Source organism: Lutra lutra, chromosome 16, assembly GCF_902655055.1.
Source record: "Lutra lutra chromosome 16, mLutLut1.2, whole genome shotgun sequence".
NCBI lineage: Eukaryota > Metazoa > Chordata > Mammalia > Carnivora > Mustelidae > Lutra > Lutra lutra.
The window spans coordinates 58,709,059-58,720,000 of NC_062293.1; the positions used below are offsets into that span (position 1 = coordinate 58,709,059).

A 10,942-nucleotide genomic window follows, 5' to 3' on the forward strand; every position below is an offset into this window, starting at 1 on the left:
CCAGCTGGAAATGCCATCTAGTGTCAGCCAGCTGTTTGAGCAGGATTGCCCTGACACCTTCCCTGGCTGATTAATTGTCTTTGAGATTATAGATTTGTCACGGTCAATGCCAACCCCACGCTGGCTCCCTCCTGCCCCTTGGCTGGGCTTGGGCCTTTTTGCCATCTAGCTTTCCAGACAACGAGAATCATTTTGGGGTTTTGTTGTTGTTGTTATTGTTTTGTTGTTGTTTGTTGTTTTTTTGTTTTTGTAAGATTTACTTATATACTTTAGAGAGAGAGAGCACGCATGTGCGTGAGCAGGGAGAGGACAGAAGGAGAGAGACATGGGGACGTGTGTGACACAGGGATGTGAGGGCCTCCCTCCCAGGGCTGTCGGGATCAGGGGAGCTACCTTGCAGAGAGCACGGGCTGTAAGATGCGCAACAGTTGGTAGCTGTCACCCTAAAGCACCCTGTCCACGGTGGGCATTTCTCACCGTGCAGAGATTCACTTAGCGTGAATGAAGGAGAGAAGATCTGCAGCCTGGGGTACAAACAGCACTTCCCCTGAAGGGCTGCCTGTAGCTTCTCCTGCTCCCAACAGTTGGCCCCATTTCCAAGCTCTTCCCCGGGGCCAGACAGTGGGTTGTCATCCTCGTCTCCTCCTTCTGCCCCACATCGGCCCCCATGTAGTCATGGAGCTGGGCGATTCTGTCTTCACTCTGGTCCGCCTTCCCTGACTCCCACGGCCCTGAGCTTAGTCCCCGCCACCTCCATCCCTCTCCAGACCATCCCCACTTTTCTCCCCTCCCGTCCCTTCTTTTGACATTGTAGGCAACTCACCGCTTTATAATGCAGTTCTGACTGTGCTGTTCTCCCTAGAAAACCCGTAACCCTGGAGCGGTCAAAGGGTGAATTTTACAGCCCAGCAAACAAACCAAAGCCAGGTTCGGAGAGCCGCAGCAGACCTGGTCTGGCCTCCACACCCCTCATGGCCTCTGTCTCTTACCCAGACCTGGTCTGGCCCACCCTCCCTGGCCTCTGTCTCTTACCCTAAACTCTGCCCTATGCGTGCTGTTTATTCTTTGTGGGAAGCCTTCTGTCCTCTCCTGCTCCTCCCTCAACTTTGGCTCTCAGCTGCCGGTGATGCCTCTCCCAGATGCCCTCACTGATCTCCCCAGACGTGCCTCATCTTAGCCTTTTTGTAGCATTTATCACCTCTTTGAGTAACTGCCCTGGGCTGAGCACCAAGGGAGGGAGGTGCGGGGCTGTCTGCCCCCTGGAGCTTCGAGTCTATGAAGGGAGGAAAGGGACACTAGACTGAATTACACTAAATACTTCCATTGCATTGAGAGAGAGAGAAGGAATGTTTGACATGGCTGGAGGGGTCTGGAGGAGGTGACACTGAGCAGAGCCTCTAGGGGACAGAAGCTGGGGCAAGCCAGGAGTGGGGGGGGTGGAGTGTTCGGAACAGTGGGGGCCGGGGGGGGGGACAAGGTCTTGCCAAAAGGGAGCCTGGGGGGGTTTCAGAAGATCTCACGTCCAGCCCGGATTTACTACAACGTAACTCTGACCCCTTCCCTCTGAGCAGCGAGGCCTAGTCCCCCTGGATGGGAGGCTTGCTTCCTCCTGCTTGTCCAGAGCTTGTGCTCTAGCATCCCACCCCCGGGGAGGAAGGTCACGCTGCCTCATGGTGGGGGGGGCACACAGAGGGATGCCCACGGCCAACAGCACCTGGGGGCCGTGCCCTTGAGCCACTTTGCAAGTGAATCTTGCAGCTCCACGTGCCACTGGCCTGGTTCCCCAGACCCTGCCCACATCCCAGGTCCATTAGCAAAATAAAGATCGGGGCCCTTTGAAGGCCCCCAAGTCTTGGGCTGGCCCACATCCCAGGTCCATTAGCAAAATAAAGATCGGGGCCCTTTGAAGGCCCCCAAGTCTTGGGCTGGCTTTGAGCAGCAGCCACCGGCAGCTGGACCAGGCTGGTGTCCTGTGTGTGTCCAGCGGCGGGTGGCAGGTGGCGCTCGCTTGGTGGCTAAGTGGACGGCCCTCACCAGGCCTTGGTTGGGAGCCCACCGCGGCTACTCACCGCGTATTTGTGTGACCTTTGGCAAGTCCGTTCATCGCTCTCTGCTCCCGTGTCCTTCGCTGCGCAGTGTGCACAAAACAGTGTTTCCGTTTGTTGTGACGGCGGGTGATGGAGTAAGTGACGAACGCAGGTGAACGCAGGTCTCCAGGCAATACAGACCGGCCGTGGCAGCGTCGGGACAAGCCTCAGGGCGGCTGACCGTGACTGTGGAGTGGCTCTGTTTCTGGTTTTAGAGCATGCGTGTGCGTGCACGTCTCTGTGCTTGTCTCTGCGCGCGTGTGCGCGTTTGCCTGCGTGCGCGCGTCTGTGCGCACGCGCACGCACCTGCCGCATCCGCTTTCAGGCCCATGTGCCGCGGCGCTGTCTCTGTGTTCACCGTTTATCCCACGAGACGGCCGAGCCCAGGGCCCGACTCGACTCGACCCTCCTGCATACCCAGGACCCGAAGCAGGCCCGCACGCGACGCGCGTGACAACTGTGTGGTTAATGAGTGCGCGCGCAGCGCTTGCACGAGACGTGCGAAGACAACCCCGGTCCCGACCGGCTCCCGACCGGCTGTATGTAGGGTCCCTCCGCAGCGCGGCCCCTGCCTTTGTCGTGCGCGTCAACAGAAAACACGCTGTCCCTCCGCCCTCGCAGCCAAGGGTCCTGTACTACCTGCGTCCTCTCGGATGTGCTTGGGGGTCGGCCAAGGACTGCTGGGAAAATACTGAAGCTTCACCAGGCAACTGCTTAATTGCGGGCAGTGGTAGGATAGACAGCTCAATGAGACAGAACGTGTGCTTGCTTTAGAATGAGTCTTTTTTTTTTTTTTTTAAGATTTTATTTATTTATTTGACAGAGATTACAAGGAGGCAGGCAGAGAGAGGGGGAAGCAGGCTCCCCGCTGAGCAGAGAGCCGGTTGTGGGGCTGGATCCCAGGACCCTGAGAACATGATCTGAGCTGAAGGCAGACACTTAACCCACTGAGTCACCCAGGTGCCACTAGGATGAGTCATATTTTACTTGTCACTTCGTCCTTCCGTTCATCACTGTTTGTTACAGGCCGGTGTGCTTTGCGTCAGTCCTCATACTCAGCAGAAGGAGACGCTGAGGCAGTTGAGTTAGTGCAAGACCTGGGGCATCCACTTGTGACTTGCCCTGAGGGTGGAAACCTTTTCCAGACCCAGACTTACTCCGTGGCCCAGTACTGTCTTCATTCAGCTTTCACGCGTGTGGGTTTTATCCTGTGACAGCAGGCCGCCCATGCAAGGACATAAGGGTCTTGACTCTCCTCAGCGATCCGTGCTCACAGGGACGGCGGCTCGTGGGAAATCTCAGCCAGCTGAGTCCCTTGACGTCACTGTGGATGACTGAGGACAGGCCTGTCACTCCGCCTGTCACCACACCCGGCTGCAGAACGAAGGAGGTCACCACAAGAGGACTTGGAGCCCACGCTCGTGTGCTGTCGACTTTCTAGATTTTTGACGAGGCGTTTATTTACATTCTCCTCCTGCAAAGAGCCGGCCTTGGATGGGTAGGGAACGGGAATGTCTCGTGAAAAGCTTCACTTGCGCACACACACACACACACACACACAGACACAAACACGTCGGTAAGTATCACTAAGGGAGTGTACCGTATCCTCATTGAAATGCACGCTCTGTATTCCTTCCACAGTTCTGCACGTCGCCCTAAACACACCCGCATCTGTCATCAGAGCCCCTACCTGTGCCATCCCGTGGGTTTTATCCCTCAAACTGGACTCCTTTCCCGCTTGTGGACAAAACCTAGACTGGAATGTGGACTAACGCTAATGAAACAGTAGCCACCTGGTGTTTCCTTTTTCTGGGTCCTTCCCTCCCACCTGTCCATTTCAGGGAACCACGTTTGATTGCGACCTCTTTAGAGCTTGGGTGGGGTTTCCCTCCCTTGCCCCCCTCCGGACCCCCCCAACCTGCCTCTGTGGGTGATGACAGCCACCTGGTGGCCAAATGGGGGAATGGCAGGTGGATTCCCCCCAAAAGGGAAAGAGGGGAAGGCCTCTAGTGAGTGGTCTTCCTTCTGAGGGAACAGGGACAGGGAAGCCTGTGATAGCGTGGGAACCAAATGTCCTGCTTCTCGGTCTCTCCTTGCCTCCCAGGACACAACGTCCCATCCACACTCATTCTTATGGACAGATGAATTCACTCAACAGTGAAGGACATTCCATCAAAATTTATTGAGCAGCCACTGTGTGCCTGACACTGGGAACACGGTGGTGACCAAGATGGACATGGGCTCTGCCCTTGTGAGCTTAGAGTCCAGCCGCCAGCCAGCCGATCACATCCGTAATCTTAAAATTTACACTGGATTAGTACTCTGAAATAAGTGTGATGCTAAGAGACACTCTAATAGAAAACACTGCTTTCTACACCGAGGAGTCAGAAGAGATCCCGAGGAAGAAGCATGTAGGGTCAGCTAGTTGGGGGATGGCAGGAAGCATGTGGAGGCAGAGGGAACAGTGTGTGTGAGGACTCTGGGGCAGGGAGACACTCCGTGGGCTGCGAGACGGCCCGTGTGGCCGGGACACAGGGAACAGGAGAGGCATTGGCAGGGGACGGGGCACCTGCTGGTTTGTGCAACATCTCTGGATGGACGGGACTTTGTTCCCGAAGCACCCAGGAGGCACTGAAGACTCTGAAGGAAGGAAAGTCAGATGCCTGGGTTTGGTTCTCAGCGCTCACTCAGGCTGCTGTGTGGGGGTCAGACGTGGAATTGGGAGGCTGGTGGGAACGTGTGCACGGCAGTCTGGCCAAGCGGTGATGACGGCCGAGAGGAAGAGGACGCGTCCCAGAGGCACTGTGGAGCTGGGGTCTATTGGAGAGTGACCAGGGTGCGAGGAGAGGGGGGCGTTTCCAGCAGGAGGCGCTGCGGTGGGAGACTCTGGGGGTGCGGGGGGTGGGGGGGGCAGTTTAGGCAGACCAGAGGCTGGTGCTGGAGCAGCAGCATAGCTTGGGTTCTCCAGTCAGTGTCACTGAGAGGACAAGATACACGTGAGACCACTGCAGAGCTGACTGCACATCAGAAAGCTTCTGTGAATTCACGGCCTCTTGTATCACATGGGCCTGAGTGGAAGCCCTCAGTCTCCTGTGATTCAGAAAGTCCTGAGGCCGGGACAGGTCTCCGCCTCTGTCCATGCCTTTCCTGGCCAGCCTCTCCGAAAACGCCTGGGCAGCAGGCCCAGTGCTTCCTCTCCCCTGCCTGGGCTCTGGTGCCCCCCCCACCCCCCCTCCCTCCTGCCCCACTCTGGCCAGGCAGGCCCATGCACCTCTCTCCCCGATCCTTTCTGGCCCAAGACTGTTGAGAAATTCACCTCCTGTCATCCTCATTCCCCTCCCTCACCGGGGTTAAAGGAGACGAACCCGGCCACTCTCCCCTCAAAGGTGGCTGTCTTTTGTGACCAGCCTAAGACAGGGAGAGCCTCTCTACACAGGAAGAACATCAGCTTCAGATTTAGACTTGAGTTTGCACCCTGGCCACTAACTAGTGTGCCTTCCTGCCCTAAATCTTGCCGAGCTTCAGGAGTTCCCTCTACTTGCTGGATGGGATGCTGCCTGGGGTCATCAATCATTTACTAAAGCCAAATATGGAAAGAATCTTTTAAGCTTCAAAAAGAAATCTAAAAATCGTGTAAAATCGTGGTGATGGTGCCCATCTCTCGGAGTAGTTGTATTTAAAAGGGTGTATGAGGCACGTACCATAAGCTCCGGACTGAATTACCAACTACCCCTTCACTTCCTTTCTTCCCTTTGGGGTTTCAACTATCAAGTTCAGAAGGCAGATCAGCCAGTTCCGTATGGCCAGCGATGGACACTTCCCGTTCCTGTCTGTGGCAGTCCCATCCTCCTGCAGCCGTCCCCATTCCCATCACTGCCATGAAACTTCTCCCATCCCTCATCCCTGTGTAGGACTCCTCCCTTTCCGACCATCAGAAAGTTCTGCCTGAGCTCTGGCTGTCTCCCTAATCCAAAATACTCATCTTCTCGTGTCACTCCTGAGAATGAATGAATGTGCTTCTAGCATTCTCCCTAACTTTGAGCTAATCACAGTGGGCCTGGGAAGTAGGACCTCTACGCTTCAGAGGGACACGGGAACCACAGGCCAGTTCCCAGAGTGGAGTGGAGGTCTACGTCCCGCACCCCGCACCCCGCACCCCCCCTTCCAGGGCACAGAAACAGCCAAATTCAAAATACATCCTGAGTCTACATAAGCTTTCGGCTCCACTCCTACAGCTCTGTGAGGTCATCATTGAAGTAGAGCAGAATGGCAGGTGTGTAGAGGGCACCGTCCATGTTGAGATAGTCAAAATCTTCACCCTCATCCCGGATCCCGTTCTCTTCCAGGGTGAAATCCATGTTCAGTTTCTTGCCCTCATACTTCCATGTATAGCTGGCTGCGTGTGCATTATAGGGGAGATAGCGGTGCAGGATCTCCCACATGGACTCCTCAGCCCCCACCTGCAGAACATGAAAGTGCCCCCCCCCCGATTCTGGATGAGACAGACACAGGTGCATGTGGGCCCCAAGCCAAGGCCAGGAGCACAGATGGTAGTGCTGGGACCAGCATGTCTCCCTTGGCAGCCTCTCCCAAATGAAGCCAGAGCGCCAACGTGCTTTGAATAGCCCAAAAGTGTCACCTGTCTCTGTGGCAGCCACTTCTAACAAACAGATGGCCCTGAAGGGTCAAAGTCACTGCCCCCTTTCCCCATCCCTTCCTCAGAGAACATTAATAAGAGTCCGACTGCAAGGGACGCCTGGGTGGCTCAGTTGGTTAAGCAGCTGCCTTCGGCTCGGGTCATGATCCCAGCGTCCTGGGATCGAGACCCACATCGGGCTCCTTGCTCAGCGGGGAGCCTGCTTCTCCCTCTGCCTCTGCCTGCCACTCTGCCTGTGCTCGCTCTCTCCCTCTCTCTCTCTGACAAATAAATAAATAAAATCTTTAAAAAAAAAAAAAAAAAAGTCCGACTGCAAATGCTACCCAAAACACAGCTCCCACTGGTTACGGAGAGCCGATGGCCTAAACATCTCCGAGGTTCGCTGGGACGCCCAGTTCCCGCCGACCTGCTGCCGCCGGGTTCTCACCTCCAGCGTGTGCTCCTGCGACGTGAGCGTGTTAATGATGCGGATGTTGCGGGTCTTGGCAGACAGCCGCCCCACCTCATAACGCACCCCCTGCCACCAGGGCTTCCCGAAATCATTGGCCCAGTCTGAACGCGGCAGCTGCGGCGGGACGTGCAGGAAGCGGCCCCGGGGGGTGCGGTATCTCAGGGTGCCGGTCAGCGGGTCGACGTGCTTGCGGATCTTTAAAGCAGCGATCGCGGGAGATCGATCTCCCCCGATCTCCGGCTCCAGCCAGCTCCCGCCTTTCCCCCCGCCCCGTCCCGCGCTCCCGCGGCCCGATTCCGCCCTCCCACCCCGGGCTCCGGCAGGACTCACGTCTCCGGTCTTCGCGTCGAACCAGTGGCTGATGTCCTGGCCCGCAACTTCAATGATGGGTTTTAGCAACAGGTCTCCTGGGAAGGAGCAGCCGCCGTCAGTGCCAGCCGCCCAAGGACCGGGCACCTGACCCCCACCCCCCGACGCACACCCTGACCCTGGCGTAAGGCGCGGCTCTGACCCTTGTACTTGCGAGCCAGCGGCGTCAGGTCGTACACGGATCCCAGGTAGGACACCCACAGGTCTTCCGGCACGTTGTGCTGGGCCACCTCGGCTGGCGTGAAATAGCGACGCTGGAAAAACTCAAAGTCCGGCCCCTCCACGAGGCCTCGGCGCGGCATGGCTCTTGCACTACCGGCCACCCGCATCTCTGGTCGCTTCATCGTCCTTCAGCACGCACTCGCTCACTCACGGCATCTTTCCCCTGGCGAGCGCGTGGGCCCGCTGACATGGAAACCATTGTCCCTCTCCGGCCACCGTCTACTGAGATCGGACGTGGGTGCGGGGTGGGGGGTAGGGCGGGAGCTGTGCGCGCTCACGGGAAATGTAGTGTGAGTCTGGCTTTCAAGTAACTGAGTTCCCTCCTCCAGAGGTCCGCGGGAAAGCGCACGCTCCCCGTTTTCAGAGTGGTCTGGGCTGGAGCGGATATTCAGGACTAACTGGCGAGGCAGAAAAGCAAGGGAGGATGGGGTGGAGTGCGATGACAAGAGGAGGTCATTCCGCTCAATTCCAGGCCTTCTGAAGGAACTGTATGAACCTAAAGCGGTGAAACTTCTCGCGATATATTAAGACAACCGGCGCCATAGGGCGCAGTGAGCCCCGGCACCCGAGGAGTGGGAGAAGCTCGCGAGATCTCTGCAGTTGCCCCGGAGACGAAGACGAGGGGGAGGAGGAGAGGTGATCTCGTGAAAGAAAAGAGGTCGGGAGCACTCGCGAGATCTCAGACCAACGGACTCGAAAGGTTCTTAGGAAGTTGACGAGCCCTGAAGAGGCCCCAGGGCAAATGGCCGGGGCTGGACCAACCATGCTCCTACGAGAGGAGAATGGCTGTTGCAGCCGGCGTCAAAGCAGCTCCAGCGCCGGGGTTAGCGCGGGCTCGGGTTCTGGGATCGAGGGGCAGCCTGTGAGCAAGATGGGGGGCCGGAGGGGGAACCACAGCTCCCGGCAGCCTCTGGGTTGGGTGGGAGCGCCCCGCGGGCTGTCGGGAGCTGTGGTTCCGCGGCGGGGCGGGGAGGGGGGGTTGCGGTGCAGTCTCAGCGCGTGTCCCGCCCTGCGCAGGACTCGGACGGGGAGCGCGAGGACTCGCCGGCCGCGCGGGCCCGGCAGCAGCTGGAGGCGCTGCTCAACAAGACGATGCGCATTCGCATGACAGATGGACGGACCCTGGTCGGCTGCTTCCTCTGCACCGACCGCGACTGCAATGTCATCCTGGGCTCGGCGCAGGAGTTCCTCAAGTCGTCGGGTCAGTGCCTGGGGGATGCACGCCCACCTGGTGGGGCGGCGCTCCCTCCTGGGAGGCGCTTCCCGCGCACGGTCTGGCTGCACCCCTGCTTTCTGGGGCTGGAAGGGGCGGGACCGACGCCGGCCTGCCTCCCTGACGCTCTGCCCCTTCTTTCCAGACTCCTTCTCTGCGGGGGAGCCCCGTGTACTGGGCCTGGCCATGGTACCCGGCCACCACATCGTTTCTATTGAAGTGCAGCGGGAGAGCCTGGTGGGGCCTCCCTATCTCTGACCGCGGCTGCGCGTGCTCGGCAGACCATTAAACCTGCAACTAAGTGCCTTGTGTCCGAATGTAGCTGGAGTGTCGGGAGCACTGTCAGCCCGCCTTCCCCACCCTGGACGTGCAGGCCCCAGGGTGGGCCCCTCCATCTTCCCTCCCACGCCACTGCTCCAGGACTGCGCCTGGAGGGGGTGTCATCCTGCTCCGGAAGGCCCATTGTTTCCCTCCCCGGCCTGGCAACACCGAGTTCCTCCAAGCTGGGGTCAGAGAACGGGCTCGGGTCCCCAAGGGGAGCAAGGCAGGCGATAGAGGCCGGGCCCTCTCCACTCTATTGAGGGGGAGGTGACTTGAGAGTCAGGGACAGAGCTCTGGGGTCTGGCCAGGAAGAACAGGCCACCGCGATAAGGGAAGGCCCCCGGGAGGCTGAAGGATGCGCTCCGCAGCCCTGGCCCCATGTTTCCTGCTTCTGGGCACAGGGCAGGAGTGACAGGAATTGTGCCATCCTCCTGTTCACAGGATCCCAGGGACGCATTCAGCTCATTCTTTATTGATGTGCGGTCGCTCCCCCTCCAATCTCGCCCCCTCAGCCCGTAGATCCCAGAGGAGCTGCACCAGCCGAGGGACCACACGAGGTTCAGTTGTCCTGAGGGACGGGAGAGTGGGGGATGGGGGTGGGCAGGGTCCAGCCCAGATGTTCAGGATTCAGGGAGGAAAGTGGGTTTTCCGGGGTGTGGCGGATTTCCGCCAGCTTTGGGTCCACGAAGGCTCCGGTTTCCCCGAGGGGATGCTGGAACCCGCACAGGTGGCAGCGCAGTAGGTCAGGAGACACCCCCCACCCCGTTTTTTTCAAGTCCTTGGGCCAACTGGAAGTGGGGCCAGTCGTCAGGGTGGTTCTTGACTCGCGGGTCCTCAGACCCAGACCTTTCCTGATGTGGGAGCGGCCTGGGCCCCTGGTGAGGCCCGGGTCTGCCGCGGCTGCGGGGCGCGCCGGCGCCGGTAGAGGGCTCGGCTGTAGGGCACGAGGCAGTCGGCCAGGCGGAGGCGCAGGCAAAGGCGGCGGTAGCTAGCCAGGGCTAGCACGAGCAGCGGCACGAGGAGCAGGAATCCGGTGACCAGCAGGGCCGTGAAGCCCGGGTCCCGCAGGTGCGCGGTGCAAGGAGGTGCCTGGGAGCGCAGGAACTGTGGGAGGAGAGCTGGCGTCAGGCCCAAGCCGGCCGGACAGACCGGGAGGGGAGCTGCGGCCCGCGGACCCCACCGCCACCCGCGCACGCAGGGCCGAGCTCACCTGGGAGTGGCAGAGGAAGCCGAAGCCGAGCATAGTGACAGCGGGTAGCAGGATGGTCCCCAGCACCAGCGCCAGCAGGAGGAGGTTGAAGGCGGCCACCAGCAGGTTCTGGGCCGTGACCAGCACAGCGCAGGCCCAGCAGTCCAGGGGGTCCCGAGGCTCTGGGCCGCCACCGGCAGCCGGTCGCTGCGCGCCGGGGACATCCGCCATGGCCTGCCTGGCTCCCGCCCGCCGGGGCCACGGCCCTTATAGCCCTCTTTCCTGCCCCTCCCCCGGCCCAGCCTCTCCCCACCCCCCCTCATCCTGGAATGCAGCTCCAGGATTAGGCACCCCCCAGCCCGAGGAGCGGACCAGCGCTCTGGACATTCCACAGGCGCCTCGGGGAGGGGCTCGCCCCGCCGGGGTCTGCGCA

The 10,942-nt window shown here is 59.5% G+C and overlaps 3 protein-coding genes across 6 annotated transcripts; 1 reads left to right on the forward strand and 2 right to left on the reverse strand.

Annotated features, from left to right (window-relative positions):
* Positions 1-2,976: 2,976 nt before the first annotated feature.
* On the reverse strand, positions 2,977-8,083 carry LOC125087114 (cytochrome b5 domain-containing protein 1). Of its 4 annotated transcripts, none has more exons than XM_047707072.1 (5): positions 7,707-8,083; positions 7,526-7,602; positions 7,172-7,390; positions 6,406-6,547; positions 2,977-3,461 (listed from the first exon to the last, which is right to left on the reverse strand). In XM_047707072.1, the coding sequence occupies exons 1-5, from the start codon at positions 7,906-7,908 to the stop codon at positions 3,409-3,411; spliced, it is 693 nt and encodes a 230-aa protein (XP_047563028.1). In that variant the 5' UTR covers positions 7,909-8,083; the 3' UTR covers positions 2,977-3,408. The 4 variants fall into 4 exon arrangements, with proteins under 4 accessions (XP_047563028.1, XP_047563027.1, XP_047563029.1 ...); XM_047707071.1 differs by lacking the exon at positions 2,977-3,461 and adding an exon at positions 4,251-5,064; XM_047707073.1 differs by lacking the exons at positions 2,977-3,461; positions 6,406-6,547 and adding an exon at positions 4,251-5,064.
* Positions 8,084-8,472: 389 nt separating this feature from the next.
* NAA38 (N-alpha-acetyltransferase 38, NatC auxiliary subunit) lies at positions 8,473-9,301 on the forward strand. The gene is made up of 3 exons (XM_047707077.1): positions 8,473-8,609; positions 8,804-8,987; positions 9,145-9,301. Exons 1-3 carry the CDS (start codon positions 8,529-8,531, stop codon positions 9,255-9,257), a joined length of 378 nt encoding a protein of 125 aa, XP_047563033.1. The 5' UTR covers positions 8,473-8,528; the 3' UTR covers positions 9,258-9,301.
* Positions 9,302-9,776: 475 nt separating this feature from the next.
* TMEM88 (transmembrane protein 88) lies at positions 9,777-10,882 on the reverse strand. The gene is made up of 2 exons (XM_047707076.1): positions 10,531-10,882; positions 9,777-10,424 (listed from the first exon to the last, which is right to left on the reverse strand). The coding sequence occupies exons 1-2, from the start codon at positions 10,738-10,740 to the stop codon at positions 10,155-10,157; spliced, it is 480 nt and encodes a 159-aa protein (XP_047563032.1). The 5' UTR covers positions 10,741-10,882; the 3' UTR covers positions 9,777-10,154.
* Between the last annotated feature and the right edge of the window lie 60 nt (positions 10,883-10,942).